The 17,162-nt window shown below is 36.5% G+C and overlaps 2 protein-coding genes across 6 annotated transcripts in view; one reads left to right on the top strand and one right to left on the bottom strand.

Moving 5' to 3' along the window:
* The first annotated feature begins 212 nt into the window (after positions 1 to 212).
* On the top strand, positions 213 to 2,508 carry LOC111374074 (exocyst complex component EXO70A1-like). The gene has a single exon (XM_022996697.1). It carries the CDS (start codon positions 328 to 330, stop codon positions 2,185 to 2,187), a length of 1,860 nt encoding a protein of 619 aa, XP_022852465.1. The 5' UTR covers positions 213 to 327; the 3' UTR covers positions 2,188 to 2,508.
* Positions 2,509 to 4,886: 2,378 nt separating this feature from the next.
* The window catches only part of LOC111374073 (transmembrane protein 87A-like), a 12,666-nt gene continuing 390 nt past the window's right edge, over positions 4,887 to 17,162 (bottom strand). The window contains exons 2-7 of one of the 5 annotated variants that reach the window (XR_002699068.1): positions 7,246 to 8,164; positions 6,461 to 6,556; positions 6,214 to 6,350; positions 5,699 to 5,906; positions 5,470 to 5,570; positions 4,887 to 5,123 (exon numbers count right to left, since the gene is read on the bottom strand). Coding sequence is in view for 2 of the 5 variants with exons in the window: in XM_022996696.1 (XP_022852464.1) it covers positions 5,729 to 5,906; positions 6,214 to 6,350; positions 6,461 to 6,556; positions 7,246 to 8,164 (1,330 nt within the window). In the remaining 3 variants the exon portion in view is untranslated. Of the gene's footprint in view, positions 5,124 to 5,254; positions 5,907 to 6,213; positions 6,351 to 6,460; positions 6,557 to 7,245; positions 8,165 to 17,162 lie in introns of those variants that run through there. The other 4 variants (XR_002699069.1, XR_002699067.1, XM_022996696.1 and 1 more) reach the window with 4 other exon arrangements.

Here is a 17,162-nt window from a genome sequence, read left to right as displayed (position 1 = left end):
TTCAGTGGTCATTTCTGCAAATTTTTAAACTTAAGTGATCATTTCTGAAAGCGTCCCGAAATTTAAGTGACTGTTACTGAAAGTTTTAAACTTTAGTGATCGTTTTATAATTTTCATGTAAGTTCAGTGACCATTTGTGAAATTAACCAGTAATTAAACATTATGAAAAAGTACATAGAAATTTCCGAAATTTGGACAGTTCCATTCCATTTCATCATCGTCAATCATCTCTCTCTCTCTCTCTCTCTCTCTCTCTCTATTTTTTCCCCTCAAAACCCCAAAAAATAAATATCTTCAATCGTTTTCAGCCTAGCCCTTTAATTTTCCATGGAACGGCGGGAAGTAAACGCCACAACTGAGTCGCCGGAGAAGATAATCCTCCGGTGGGATTCTACGGCGGCTGAGGAAGCCCGTGAAAAAATGATATTCGATAGCGACCGTCACGAGATCGACCTGTACCTCCACGCCGTGGACGACCTACAGAAGTCCATGAACGCCACCACCCTCTCTGATTCGAACTCCTCCTCGGCACTTCAGATGGCCATGGCTCGGCTTGAAGACGAGTTTCGCAACATCCTCCTTTCACACACTTATCCAATTGAAACTGAATCATTCTCCGAGTTCAGTAATTCGTCCACGTGTCATTCTATAGGTTCTACTGCGGATGGCAGTGAGTTGATTAGCTCGAACTCTGAGGAAGTAGAATTTAAGTACGATATTGAAGGAAGTCTGGTTAAACAATTGGAGCATCTGGAGCGCAATAGCAGCACTACAAGCTCTTCTTACAAGTCTACTAATGGTATTCGGGAAGTAGATCTCGTACCTAGTGAAGCAATTTACGATCTACGGTGTATAGCGGAGCGTATGATTGCTTCCGAATACTTGAGGGAGTGTATTCAGGTGTATGGCAGCGTAAGGAAGTCTGTTGTGGACGCGAGCTTCAAGAAGCTGGGGATCGAGAAATTGAGCATCGGGGATATACAGGGGCTCAAGTGGGCGATTCTGGAGACGAAGATTTGGAGGTGGATTCGGGCTTCGAAAACCTGTGTTCGGGTTCTTTTCGTGACTGAGAAGATGCTGTGCAAGCAAATATTTGAAGGTTTGGGTACTTCTACTGATGATGATTGTTTTATGGAAACCATTAAAGGTCCTGCAGTTCAATTGTTTAATTTTGCAGAAGCAATTAGTATCAGTAAAAGATCACCTGAGAAATTGTTTAAGATGTTGGATCTTCGTGATGCTTTATCTGATTTATTGCCCGATATTGAGGCTGTTTTTGAGTCGAAATCTACTGAATCTATTAGGTTCCAGGCGGTAGAGATATTGTCTAGGTTGGCTGAGGCCTCGAGAGGAATATTGTCGGAATTTGAGAATAGAATTCTTCAGGAACCATCAAGAGCTCAGGTTCCAGGAGGAACTCTTCATCCCTTGACCAGATATGTAATGAATTATATTATTTTGATATCGGATTATAAGCACACTTTGCTTGAATTGATTGTATCTAAGCCCTCGACTAGGTTGAGATACTCGGGTGATCTGAATATGCTAGATATGGATTTCTTGGAGTTTGAGGGAGAGGTAACCCCATTATCTCTTCATTTGATTTGGATAATTGTGATTTTGCAGTTTAATTTGGAGGACAAATCTAAGCATTATAAGGATGCTTCCTTGTCACATTTGTTTATCATGAATAATGTTCATTATATTGTTCAAAAGATAAAAGGGTCACCTGAGTTGAGGGAGATGATCGGGGATGAGTATCTGAAAAGGTTAATGGGGAAATATCGGCTGGCTGCAACTAGTTACCAGCGATCGACCTTAATGAATGTATTGTATTGCTTGAGAGATGAGGGATTGCATGTGAATGGGAGTTTTTCATCTGGTGTGTCCAGGAGTGCTTTGAGAGATAGGTTTAGGGCTTTCAATGCTATATTTGAGGAGGTTCACAAGACTCAAGCGACTTGGTTGGTACCCGACACTCAGCTGCGTGAGGAGCTTAGGATTTCCATAGGCAGTAAGGTTATTCCGGCTTATAGATCTTTTCTTGGACGGTACAGAAGCCATATTGAGAGTGGAAGGCACCCAGAGAATTACATCAAGTACTCGGTTGAGGACCTTGAGAATGCAGTCTTGGATTTCTTTGAGGGAAACCCGGTGTCCCTTCAACTAAGGAGGAGATCTCTGTAAGCAGAATGGAATTAAGTTTTTCCCCTTATGCTGTAGGATATCATTCTTTGAATTCTTTGTGGAGCTTTTGGGACGAGGTTCTGGTTTCTCCAATATTTGTTGAGGTTGTGATTCCTTTGAGAAAGCAGCTATAAAAATTTCAAAGGACGGTGAATATCAAGCGACGGTATAATCAATTCTAACTCTTTGTCAGTAGCCATTGCCTCTCTTCCTGAATGCTTCTGCCTGTAATCATGTTTTGTTTGTACTTTCCCAGTTTAGATTTTGTTTCATTTGTTTATATGAGTATTGTTACTTCTTAAATCTTCGGAGTCAATTATTTTTGTCAGCAAAGAATAGAATTTAGGTAAGTATTTACAATTTTAACTAACCTCGGCCAAAACAGGCGTTTGTGGAAACGCTTGATCCGGAGAAACTAAGCCCCTCTTTGACAACCATTATTTGAATACTCTTTTTTCTACATACTCATTTTCAATCACACATTTACACAATAAAATATTCAACACGTAAATTCAATTTTTTCTTACTTCTTAACCACACATTCTCCTAAAAATCACTAATCAAAACGTTGTTTTGGCCGAATAATGGCCATCAAACAAGGGCTAAGTATCGTGTAATTCCATTGATCTGCTGTTATTTTTCGTTTTTGCATTGGTATATTTATTAAAGGTGAAAACAATAAATGCAATCAGTATGATTTGAGAATTAATGAAATTGTTTTTACCACCACTTCCTAAACATTTCCAGTATCAGATGGTACTGGCCCTCTAAATGCTTCCTTGTATTACGCGATGGCCAGTGAAAAGTAGAGGGTATTCTCTAATAGTTTCTTAAATTTACTTCATCAGTGGGTTATTGGTACTTAAATAGGTTGTTAGGGCTTTGTTATTGGGATGTAAATTCTTCAAGAGAAATCAGTTTAGTGTTCTGCTCTTTCTTTATTCTTGAGTAGTCCCATAGATCTTCATTTGCAATAGTTATGGACTTTGTCCCACAATAAAGGACTAGTCCATGTCTCTCTAGTTGAGATCTGTTATCCATTTATGCTGTCTAATTTGCTATCCACTCAATTATAGATTGACACATGCTTGAAAGATGTGTTCTTTGGATTAAATACCCATTCTCTTTGGTGTTACTTCGTGAAGAATAGAACAATAGAGCTAATTTGACATAGCTATACATCTGGAACCTGGATCGCACAATTTGTAGACTTCTACTATTGAGTTTGGATTTTTCAACGTACTTTTATCGTGTCCTCTTAGATGTTGTCCTTGATGTCGTTGTGTCCCTATGCAAGATGAAACTTGGAGACAACGACTTCGAGGTTTCTTGCATAATGTTCTTTCCGCATTAAGTACATCATAAGTCTCTCCAGCTTATATTAGAAAGCGAGAACTCACATTGATTTAGAAAAGTATTCAAGAATATGAGACCGTTATCTGGTCGAAGCACTGGTCATGTGGCCTAATACCCAATATTGACCTGGTAGATTAGACCAGAAGAATTCTCTCTGTCACGACTAGTCTAAAGTCAAATAGAATTATGCATAGAATGTTGATTGTTTGACTCCTAAAAATGCCAAGATAATTGTTACAATGTCCAGTGTCAAAAACAACCAATTAAAATTCACCACATCAGCCAATACAAATTAGTGGGGCTTCAAGCTAAAAGATCCCTGTCCCAACTTTTAAAAAAATGAAAACAATAAGGTACTGAATTGATGAATAGTTTATTTTAAATTGTTCTAAAACACGGTGCATAGTTTGGTGTCGCTATATAATCATCATTATGTTGTTTTATATCTATGCTTTTCTATGTTCGTTTCGTCTAGTAAAAACTTGAAAATTAATCTTGCTATTTAATTACGCTCTACGCTTTTTAAAGTACTGATTTTAAATAATGCTTGCACCAACTTCTCCAACTATCAGTACATTTCTTTTATAATAAATGTAAACCCAATAATATGTCCTTAGCTTGAACAGAGAATATTCAAATTGTAGAATGGTAGTTCAGAACAAATTTTTCTTGGTTTGAAAGAGAACAATCAGATTCAGATCATTTTAAAAAAACGTGGGCGCTTAGACAATATATATATAAAATAAATGGACCTTTAATAAATTTGAACAAAATATAAGAGAGTCAGCTATTGGGGCTGCGATTTTTGATTTTATATTTATTTATAGATAAACTTCTTATCGATGGAGTCTGACTTTATATAAACATAGAAAGGACAATGTTAGAATATATATATATAGTTACGTATTTATAATTCTTAGTCTTTGTTCGGGCTCCACTATTTCGAATTATAATGAAAGGAATACTAATTTGAGTTCAATGATTCAAGTTTTAACAATTCGATGCAAGGTCCAGCTTTCTAATTTCCACTTTAAATAAAGGTTGCCACATGTGGTTGTCATTTATGGAAGTTAGTTACCTTCGAGTAAAATTAAAAGTTATTTTTTCGTTTAGTCGAGAACAAATATAATTTTAATTATTCATTTACAATTACTATCTATTTATTAATCACACATTTCTTTCGATCAAATATTATTCATCCTAAAAGTTACTAATATTATTTTTAACCAAAAACTTCTTCATTTACCGCTTTTTGATACTGAGCATAACTCCGATACAAATTGGAACCTATTAAGTGATTTTGAAGTTAGGGATCAAATGAATTGTGTTCAAGTGTATCCTAGTAAAAGAGGTCAAAAGTGCTCAAAAACAGATTCAACCAGTTCTGATGGGTTCTTGCTTCTACCACGCATACTTGAAAATGTGCTTTTAACTTGTTCGTTCGATAGAGTTCGCCAAACAAATCATTGCGTCTAGGGATATAAACTACTCATCCTCTTATTATATCCCTGCCCGTTCGAGCCATTGTGAGCGGGAGAGTGGACCGGCTGTTCGAGTCGCTAAAGGGCCAATATACTTTCCTACCAATTTAAAATGAAAATTGGCGAATCAAAGCTGATGCAATCCATGAGATTAAATGGTTATGCATAAAAACATGAAAGATGCTACAGATCCAAGGTAGAAAACAGGGTAAAAAAATAGGGGCATCACGTGTCGACAAGCAATTGGACAGTTTGAAATTTTTTTAAAAAAACATCCAAATCAGCATGTTTTCTTGCTTCTTGTATTCAACCCTGTCCAAGGAGTTTAATTCTAAAAACATAGACCACATGTTAAGCTCATAAGCAAAAAATCTTGATGAATGTCATAAATATCAATCAACAAATATGCAGAGGCAGGACAGATGAGACCAAATAAAAAGCATACAGAAATAACCGGCTGTTGTATTCCCTGGATTGCTCTTTCCTTTTCGCTCTGTAATTTCCACTATATATTGTGAGCCTAAGCTTGAACCTGAGCCTGCTTATCTGAATACAGTTACAATACAAAGACGTGTTTGATATGCATTACTAGATCGTAGTTGGACGGTATTTGAACAAAAAAATTTCTCATTTTTCTTCCGTAATATTGTCCCATGCTGTCTAATCAACCTTACCAATGGTACCATTACCGTAATCTTTCCACTTCATAGAGTCTTGTCCTCTTCGTTATCTCCTTGGGGCAAAAGACCTTTGCTGCTTTCTGCTGATCTGAGTTCTGAAGGACGCATTACATCCTTAGAAGGTAGAGATGATGGTTTAATGAGTGTCAAAGAATCTTCCCCATCGAAATCTTCACTAGCATCCTCGGAAGAAAACGCATATCTGTCAAATAAATTCAACGAGACTTGAATAAGCAAACAAAACTTACGTCACAATCACTTAGGATATTTGACGAGGTCTTCCCAAAGCGGATTCAAATGAACCTCATTCAATATGTAAAAGATTGTGGGATGTCAATACACGATGTAAAAACAAAAGCATTGACGATCGAAGACAACAGTCTTAAGATGTAAATGTTCAATTATCCCAACTGTTTCTGCCCAAGTGGCAGGCCCTGCTTCCTGATTGACGCACTGATCACGGGAGTGTTAAAACATATTTATTACATAAGTGAAAGCCAGATAATTACCGCATTGAGTTCTGAGATGGCGCCCAAAGAGCACAGATGACACACAAGAGTGAGAAAGACAAGACTTGCCAGAAGGCAGGGATGATCCATGCATTCTGCCATTGCTCATTGTACACATCATTTGACTTGAAATAAAGCTGCAAAAAATAAGTCATACAGTATATTACAACGTCGAAATGCCTCGAAGTACAAAATATAAGATAGAATAGATGATAGGGCCTCTTATTTTCGGGACTACCAGCATTACCTCATAGGAAATCCACCCAACAGAGACGATAACAGTAACAGCTAAAGCATTTGTAAACTTTCTGTAGATATCTAGTTTTGCTGTCATCCTTCTACCCTATCAAATGTACATAATGAAGACAATAGTTTCAGTTGAGTCAATAAGTGGGGGGAGAGAGTGAGAAGTTGAAAATAAAAAGTAATTGATTGCCCAGCCTATTTATTAGTGTTAAGGAACAGAACAAGCTGAATTCTCTTTTCCAGGAAAGATTATGCGATCAAGGTGACATAAATTAATTATAATATACTTTTAAGAAGTCTACTAGATCTCTCTATTAATGAGAATCCAAGGATATAAATGAACCAGATATGGCATACCAGCTCTATTGCTATTGACTGTTACTTTATGAACGAAATAAAGTGATACAGTCAGTTAAAACTCCAAAAATTCTAATTTCGAAATTTCAGTAGATAAACATTATTGCATTTAATGAGTGAAATGCCAACCTATACACCTTTATCAATTAGAATTACTTTTCCATGACCTCGTCAGGAACCTAATCTTTGTTGTTGCAATGCTAACAGCCTAACACTAGATGGTTTCTTAAAGAGCTTCTGCATTTTAAGGACTCCTATCAAATTTAGATCTTCTATAATCTTCTTTGAGGGATGCAACAAGGACTTAATAACAGAATATTTTACAATAAAATGCAAATGTGAAAAATACGAACTTGCAACATCAATAAGTTTCAGCTTGTTCACTACTGTTCTATGAAAACAACAAAAGAAAAATTGAGAACCAATTACCTGAAGCTTATTCAAAGTTAAGGAGAGGGATTTAAATATCCAAAGAATGAAGAAAGCATCCAAAATTGCCACAGGAAGACCAAAGAAAAGTATAGCTCTTCCTGAGAGATCACTTGTAGCACCAACATTTTCGACAAGTTCAAGGACTTCAGATGCAACAAAGAAGGTTGCTCCAAGCATTAGAACCTTTGATGTAAGGCCACCTAAAGTAGGTCGGACAACACCATAACCCATTGAAACCATCAGGATGATCAATCTTGAAATAGTACGTTTCACAGTACCAGATGAGACTGCCCATACAGTGATCCCAGTTGGTCTGACCCCGGTTTCATTGAACTTGGCATAATCAATGTACCACAAAGCCATCTCAAACATTCCCAAGGTTATTACAAGTGTAATAAAGTTTTGCAACGGAAGAACTTCTCTCCAGAATTTTGCATACTGTGAAAACCAGAAGATCCCAAGCACCATATATGCAAGTGACATGAACCCATAAAATTGCATGAGTGGTGCCATTCTACCAGGTAGGTAACCAGTAGGATTCTTCCAGATGGTTTTCCCCTCAAGAATAACATCTTTAAAATTAGGATCACAATGAATAAAATACAAATTGTACATTCCAGTTTTTGTAATTTGTATCGATCTTGGCTGCAGAATAGTCTCTGCCTTATCAACATCAAATGATGTATCATATACTTGAGGCCAACCAGGACTATTAGTAGATGGGCGGTAAATGATTTGGCCTTGCTTACAGACTCCAAGTTTCTCAAGATCTGCTGTGCAGCATACAGCTCTTTGACCCCCATAGGCTGATCCCCCAATTGTTTCTCTATCATCCACCTCAAATAATATTGCATGAATTGCCCCTGAGCTGAAGTTTGAAAGCTCTTGAGGCCTCCTAAATATGATCTTTTCAAAACTGGTTTTGAACAAAAATAAAGGTCAATTGTTATCCTTCAAGAAACATAAATCAGGCAAAGCAGATTATCCAAAATGGAAACCAAAATATAAATAGCAAGAATAAGCTAATGTTACGGACTCAGCTCACAACTTTAAACTTGTTGATCTTGCAACAAAAGTCACTTGTTTGTTTCTCTGACTTTTTAATCGAAATATAATGCTAAAAAAATTCACAAAGAAATATTTATTCTTAAGGACTAATAACACCCATAATGGCATAACCTTATTGAACAAAAAAGGAACAGGAAAATGATTTCCTGTTAAGTTCAATGCTCTTCATGCGTCTTAAATGTTTGTTATCCACTTAATCACCATAAAAATGGAAAATTATTTGTTCAAATTGAAATACGCTTTTGTTGGAAATATGGAAGTGATGAAGAATAGACAAAACAAATATGGCAACAAGATGAAATGAAATCAAAAAATTGTCAAGAACAATTTTGAAGGCTCGAACTCGGGATCGCTGTCCTCAAACGTTATTTGCCCCTTCTCCTATGTTTTCGAGATGTTTAAAGGTATTCCGACAAATGGTTTGAAGGATTATAATAAGCCTTCTTGTTAAAAATAACAAAGTACAAGAAATTTTCCACCAAAACTTTGAAGAACACGATAAGAAAATGAATATGAAATATGAACAAGAATTTGATCTTTTGATTGTTGAATTGGAATGAATTTCAAGTGTAATTCTATTGTTTTTCTCTTGGATCATGGCTCCTCTATATATAGACCACGACTAGAGATGTGAAATGGTGCCAAAACATAAGTGAAAGGTCACCAAAATCAAAAATCAAACGTACAAAAAAGGCCCTCAACGGCAAAAAATATGTACCACGCATGGCTTATGCAAGCCAAGGCCAAAAGGCCTCGGTGGTCGCATGGCCAAATCAACCATGCGGTCGCATGGTTGATCCTACTTGCTATGGTTTGATTTTTAAGCCATCTTTTCATTCCATACACTGTGCTTTGTTGATTTTAAACAACAAATCCCAACAATTCCCCACTTGTTAAAAATTAACAAGGTCTCATTTTCAAAGTATACGATACTCATGCATAAAGATTAGATATCTTTCGATTTGAATCTAACCATAGTATAATTCAAATAAAGTAAAGTCGGAATCAAAGGTAGAGTGAAACTTTAAATCAGCTATTCCATGTGACAATACCAGTAAGAGAATACACACGAGTACCACATGTCCTCAATTACTCATAACCCGCTTAGCGCTTTAATGGCCTTGCGCTCATCCTATTCAACAAAATTTTTAAGAGAGCAACTCCAACTCTCTATTGAAGCTGCACCAACTCGAAGTTCGTTTAGATAAAGTTCCTCCAGTATCTTTGTTACATTTAAAGGTACTTGTGTTTTAGCACTGAACTTTATTAAGAGTTTAAAACTCAACCCTCAATTCAGTAACACCCAGCATTATTTTAATTAGGATAGGATTATTGCAAATGTTAATAATGCTGCAGCTATCCATATATCGAATGACTTGTTGTTACCCTTTGAATTGATGGATTACTTTTTGAGTAATAATGGGTAGGGTTGCTGTCATTGGTGGACCTTTTTAGTTAAGGAATAGATGCTACTAAATCTCTATTTAAAGATTTAGTCAAAAGATCCGTCAAATTCTCAATTGACCTTACATAATTTAAGGAAATTATTCTATCTTTGACTAATTTCGTTATGTAGTCATGTTTAAGACTCATGTGTCTAAATTTTCCATTGTATACCTCATTGTATGCTTTTACTAATGTGGCTTGACTATCACACATGATAAGAAATATTCTTCAATCCCAAAGGTATCTCATAAAAGAGATCCTTAAGCCACCCAGCTCTTTCCCGGTATCCGATAAGGCTATAAATTCAGATTCCATGGTAGAGTGTGTTATATATGTTTGTTTCTTTGACTTCAAAGAAACAACACATCCCCCTAGAGTGAACATTCAACACATCGAACATCCAACCCAATGTGGATTTATTTTCATCTGTGCTAGATATCTGATAGACCCTCACATTCAATACAAATTGTTATTCATTTACTATTCTAGAATATTCGTTAGTCCGCTAGCAAAAGGGTAAAAATGTGATAGAAAGTTGGTAGAGTCTCTATAAACGTAATAAGGGGGAAGCTGTGATATTCATCCAGGAAAATAGTGAGAAAATTGGGAGAGTCCAGGCATCTCGAATGCCTTGAAAATTGTCATTTTATTTCTGTTGAATATCAATATAACATTCAATTTTTTTCATTGATTTGCTTCAACAGTCCAATTTTCTATCAATTGGTATCAAAGCACTCGATTCTAGGGAGGATGGAAACAAAGTACAGCAAGAAATCGGAGGAGATATGGATAGGAGACCAAGCACTTGATCTGGATTGGATCCGCTTGGCCGTCTCAAAATATCAATATTCTACGGAGAGGGTACAAAATGGTAGGTGTCGGAGGCAGAGAAGATTTTCTCTAGAAATCAGTTGTCAGAGGTGGAAAAAATAGAGGCCATCGTAGCTTGTTTTGACTGGAGAACCTAGAATTGGTATGAGCAGGAAGATCGATCACGATCGGTGCGTACATGGAGAGAATTGAAAGGGTTGATGATCGATAGATTTCGTTTGTCTCAAGAGGACACAAACTGGAATCCACCTCAACAAGAAGACACCATAAAAGAGAAGGGGAAACCGTTAGGAGTTGTAGAGTCTCCTCCGTCGAAGAGTCTTGAACCAGGATCGCTGCTACAAAACACGTCGGAGAAGATGAACATGCCGACAATTCCGGATGCGGTGTTCCATGGTGATAAGTCAGCTGGCGAGATTATTGGAGAGGAGAGGACGATCAAGAAGAAACAATTAGAAGTTCGAGCTAATAAATTGGAATCAATAATCACTAAAATGATGAAGAAGATGGATCTGATGTTGAAGAAAGGGGGAGAAATTCATTGCAGATCAGCCACCTCGCCCGAACACACTTCCAATTCTGAAATCCCAAACAATTCTGATGACACTGGAGATGATGCTCGCTGTGATGGATCATTGAAGAGGCAGGGGCACACTGTGGCAGAAGTTTCCAAATTCACAATGAATTCGATGGTAATACCAGCAGTGGAAGAGGAGATTAAAGAGGGGATCGCAGGACTGACAACCACCAAGTCTGGAGCTACCTTCGCTTCTAAAATTTCACCCCATTGTGAGGATACCGAGGCAAGCACAGGTGTGTCAGTGAGGAAATCAGAGCTTCTTGGCCGGCACACACTGAAGCGGTGAGGGAAGGCATCCTGATTAATGGACTAAACTCAATTAATCTGACCAAAAACACTGTGGATCCGAAAATTTCAATCAAAACCAACTAAGCAAGGGAAGGTACAGTCGGAAAGAGTCGCTGTAAGGAAACTATCGCCCGAGAAAATTGGAGATTAACTAGAATCTTACTATCACCATCGCCGGAAGGGAAGAATTCGGGACATTGCGTGGAGGAGATTTCAATGAATGATATGGAGAGCACAATGAAGAAACAGGAAGGAACTAGGCTGGAAACTGACTTTTATAAAAAACCTATGGGTTATGATTTGAAGTTGGGCCAAAGAGTTGAAGATCAAATGAATCCTTGAGGCAGGCCCAATGGCCAGATAAGAATGAATTATGGAGAATGGCCCAAATGAAGCAGGCCCATTTAAAATTTGGCCCATCTACATCTAAAATTAATATAGATAACCCAAACCCACAAATCATTTATTTCCCAGTCCACACACATAACCCGTCTGTCAATCAAAATTCACCTTCATTTTCAAGCCCAAAATCAGATTCCGTTCCTCCAAAATTCGTTAAATTGCAGCTACTACAAGCACAGCAACAACTTACTATTTCGCAGCTTCAAAGGAGAATGGAAAATGGTTTATGCCTTTATTGTGACAAGGAAAATCCAGTAGGCCATAATTGTGAAAATAAAGGGTTACAATTGTTGGTGGTAACTGATAATTTGGAGGAAGTATGCTTCATAGAGGTGGGAAACGAGGATGGGAAAAAAATTCCAAGGATGATAAAGTTCGAAGATGTGGCCAACTATCAATTGTTTACAACTCATCGAGCTCAAAAATTGGATATTTTGCGGGTAGAGGCCATTGGATATGGAGTTGCTTTGGATACTATAATTGTGATAGTTGCCTGATTAAGTTGGTCCATCCATTTCAAAGGGCTGAAACATCTCTCCTTTTCAATGACCATGGCAGGATCTCTTGCAAAGAAAGTTGTGTGGTTGTACGTTGAACGGCTCAAACACAAGAACCTTCACCTTGAAGACAATGTGGATTTCGAGGGGGCGAGTAGTGATAGACCCTCACATTCAATACAAGTAATTCATTTACTATTCTAGAATATTCCTTGGTTAGCAAAAAAGTAAAAATGTGATAGAAAGTTGGTAGAGTCTCTATAAATGTAATAAGAGAGGAGCCGTGATATTCATCCAAGAAAATAGTAGGAAAATTGGGAGAGTCCAGGCCACTCGAATGCCTTGGAAATTGTCATTTTATTTCTGTTGAATATCAATATAACATTCAATTTTTTCATTGATTTGCTTCAACAGTCCAGGTTTCTATGAATTGGCTATAGACCCTCACATTCAATACAGGTTAATCATTTACTATTCTAGAATATTCCTTGGTTAGCAAAAGGGTAAAAATGTGATAGAAAGTTGGTAGAGTCTCTATAAATGTAATAAGGGGGGAGCCGTGATATTCATCCAGGAAAATAGTGGAAAATTGGGAGAGTCCAGACCTCTCGAATGCCTTGGAATTGTCATTTTATTTCTATTGAATACAACATAACATTCAATTTTTTCATCGTTTTGCTTCAACGGTCTAGGTTTCTATCAATATCCAACTAGAATCAGTAAATCCTTCCAATACCGCTGGGAATTTAGTGTATTGTAGACCTAAATTCTTAGTTTTCTTTAAGTATTCAAGAATTTTCCCAATTGCCCTCCAATGATCATTGCTTGGATATTAGTAAATCTACTAAATTTACTAATTGCATATGCTATGTCCGGTCTTGTTGAAGATAGAAACCTCTTCGTTTCTTCCATAACGTCCGTGTGATTACTTATAATCAACATGTCGTCAACATACAAACATATAAATGTCACGTAATCATAACACACTTTAAAATATAAACATCTATCTGTGCTATTATGTAAATCCGAATGATAATATTGCTAAGTCAAACTTCTCATGCCATTTCTTAGGTGTCCGCTTCAAATCATATAATAATTCTACTAACTTGCATACCTTATGTTCATTTTCAAGTAGAACGAACCCTTCGGGTTGCTCCATATAGACCTCATCATGGAGATCCCCATTTCAGAATGCCGACTTGACATCCATTTGATGATCATGAAAGTCATATATCGAAACCAATGCGAATAATATCCTAATCAATGTTATTCTAGCTACCGGTGCATAAGTATCAAAATAGTAGATTCCTTTCTTTTATCGATATCCTTTGGCTACTAATCGAGCCTTGAAAGTATTTAGAGAGCCATCAACATTATATCTCCTCCTAAATATCCATTTACAACCAATAGGTTTGGATTCTAGTGGCAAATCGACAAGTTCCCAAGTATTATTAGACATTATCAAATCTATTTCATCTTTAATTGCATTTTTTCAGAAAATGCTATCACGAGAAGCCATAACTTCTTTATACGTTTTAGGGGCGGTTTCCACTTGTAGAACAAAAGAAATTATTCTTATAACATTCAACTCATTTCCTTCTACTAGGTAGAAGGAGATAAGTTGATAATCAATTTCATTCGATCCCAAAGATTTCTCAACTCGAGTTCTCTTGCTTCTTCTTGGTTCACAAGACTCATCAATGTCTTTGGAAAACATTTCAACATGTGTTCCACTTGAGCTAAGGATATTTTCAAGATTTTCCCTCAATTCATTATCCGAAGATAACGAATCCTCAAAGAACTCTACATCACTTGACTCGATAATCATATTGGTCTCCAAGTTTAGTAATCTATAAGATTTTCTATTGTTAGTATATCCAACGAAGGCACGTTTAATGCCTATTGGACTTAATTTGTTCCTATTAGAGTTCATGTTCTTGCAATAAGCTAGAAACCCCACACTTTGAAATATCCAATGTTCGATTTTCTTCCTTTCCACAATTCGTAAGGAGAAACATTTGTCTGTTATGAAAGAATCCTATTAAGTATCCTACATGCACTTAAAAAAGTTTCACCCCATAAATTAAACGACAACTTCGCATATATAAGCATGGCATTGATCATTTCTACTAAGGTTCTATTTTTTCTTTCAGCCAAACCATTTTGTTCGAGTGTCCTAGATGAAGAACATTGGTGAATTATGCCATATTGTTCACAAAATAAGTTAAATTCACTAGAAAAGTATTCACCACTTCTATCACTTTTTAAGGTCTTTATTTTCTTTCCTAGATGGTTTTCATTGAACGCCTCGTTTTTATGTTTCATAAAGTACACGTGTATCTAGAGAAGTCATCAATAAAAGTAATAAAGTACCTATTTCCGCCCCTAGTCAACATGCCATTCATTTCACATATATCAGTATGAATGAGTTACGTTCTTTTCACACTTTGATAAGGTCTTTTAGCCATCTTAGATTCCACACATGTTTTGCATTTGTATTCATTATTTTCATTATATGAAATCAAGTCATATTTTTTCAATCGTTTCATAGTACTTTTACCTATATGGCCTAATCTAGCATGCCATAATGAAAATAAATCAAGAGAATAAGCAAAATAAACTTTATTTATTACATTGTCAACCGTACATAATTTGACAATTCCTTCACAAGAATAGCCTTTTTCCAACAATTTTCCTTTAAGGGATAATACAAATTTATCGGATTCATACACACATTTGATACCCGATTTTCTTAAGAGATTACCACTCACTAAGTTCATATTCATATCCGAAACATGTAGTTCATTTTTAAGGGTAACGGTTTTCCCAGAAGTGAAGATATCGTCATTTCCCTTTCCAATAACCTTGGATCGAACTTCGTTGCCCATTTGAATCTCTTGGTCTCCATCCACTTCATGATATGTTTTGAATAAATTTATCATATGATACATATACAGTAGTACAAGTATCATACCACCACCCGAGAACCTTTCCCTTGATTGTATTTTTTCACTTACGGTGGCCATAATTTTATCCTCTTGGATGAAATTTATTTTACGGTGTCTACAATCCTTTGCGTAGTCTCCAGATTTTTCACATACAAAACACCCTCCTTTGGTCTTCTTTTTGGACTTATTAAAATTTCTCGAAGGTTTCCTCTTGTTGAATTTTGCAGGCAGTTCAGATTTTACGACATCATTGGCCTTAGAAGTTTCTTCCAAAGAGTTTTCACTTCTATCACGCAATCTAGATTCCTCCTCAATTCGAAGATATTTTTGCAATTGTTTCAAAGAACAGTCTTCGAAACTATGCATTATATTCTTCCGGTATCCTTTCCAAGTACCCAGAAGTTTAGCAATTATAACCCTTACTTGAAAGGTCTCCGAAATTTCAATATTCACCGCATTTAGCTTGTTGACAATAACTTGCAATTCGTGTACTTGGGGAAGTAAAGGGATATTATCAAGAAAATTAAAATCGAAATATTTAGAAATCAAAAATTTCTTGGTACCTTCCTCTTCCGCTTTGCACTTACTCTCCAATGCATTCCAAATCTCCTTTACCGATGTTGTGTTTGTGTATAAATCATACAAACGATCCGATAGCACGTTGAAAATGAGACCACGGCATATTGATTTATCTTCTTAACGTTTTTGCCTTTTAGCCTTGATTGCTTCGGTCTCTCTATTAGTGGGTTCCGGTAACCGCGCCAAATCTGGATCCAAATATAGAAGATCTTCAACGCAGTAAGGAGAAACTTCAACTTGTCTTGCCACCGCATGAAATTAGTGCCATTGAACCGATCCAACCGCACCAAATCTTAGTTCATGAGTTTTATGGTTGCTATTGTAGCCTCGCTCTTCATTGCAAGAAATAACGTTTGAGATTGTTGGAAATATGAAAGTGATGAAGAATAGACTAAAGAAATATGACAACAAGATGAAATGAAATCAGAAAATTGTCAATAACAATTTCGAAGACTTGAACGCGGGATCGCTGTCCTCAAACGCTATTTGCCCCTTCTCCTATGTTTTCGAGATGTTTAAAGATATTCCGACAAATGGTTTGAAAAATTATAACAAACCTTGTTGAGAAAAATAACTAAGCACAAGAAATTTTCCACCAAAGCATTGAAGAACGCGATAAGAAAATGAATATGAAATAAGAACAAAATTTTGATCTTTTGATTGTTGAATTGGAATGAATTTCAAGTGTAATTCTATTGGTTTTCTCTTAGATCATGGCTCCTCTATATATAGACCAAGACTAGAGATGTGAAATGGTGCCAAAACACAAGTGAAAGGTCACCAAAATCAAAAATCAAACGTTCAAAAAACTGCCCTCAACAGTAAAAAATATGTACCGTGCAACCGCATGGCCAAATCAACCATGCGGTCGCATGGTTGATCCTACTTGCCATGGTTTGATTTTTAAGCCATCTTTTCATTCCATACACTATGCTTTGTTGATTTTGAACAACAAATCGCAACAGTTTTTTTAGCTAACTGCAACAATTAGAACAACCCCACCCGCAGAATTTTCGAACCTACACATCTCTATCAAGATTTAAAGTGGATTTAGTAGGAGTCAACTACTAAAGCTAAGTAGATTTTCGATGCTCATCTAATTAAGTAGAAATGCTTCAAATTGCACGATCAATTAAAAATCCTCAAGATTGCATAAGATCTAATCCGCCGCCAAAACTACTCTTCACTAGAGTTTAACATAAATTCCAAGTGGATCTAGACACGGTAAATCGTACACTAACTAAGCAGATTCAGATTAAACTACTTAGATTCGAT

Source organism: Olea europaea, unplaced genomic scaffold (assembly GCF_002742605.1).
Source record: "Olea europaea var. sylvestris unplaced genomic scaffold, O_europaea_v1 scaffold1200, whole genome shotgun sequence".
Taxonomy (NCBI): Eukaryota; Viridiplantae; Streptophyta; class Magnoliopsida; order Lamiales; family Oleaceae; genus Olea; species Olea europaea.
This window is presented reverse-complemented; position numbering and strand designations above follow the sequence as displayed.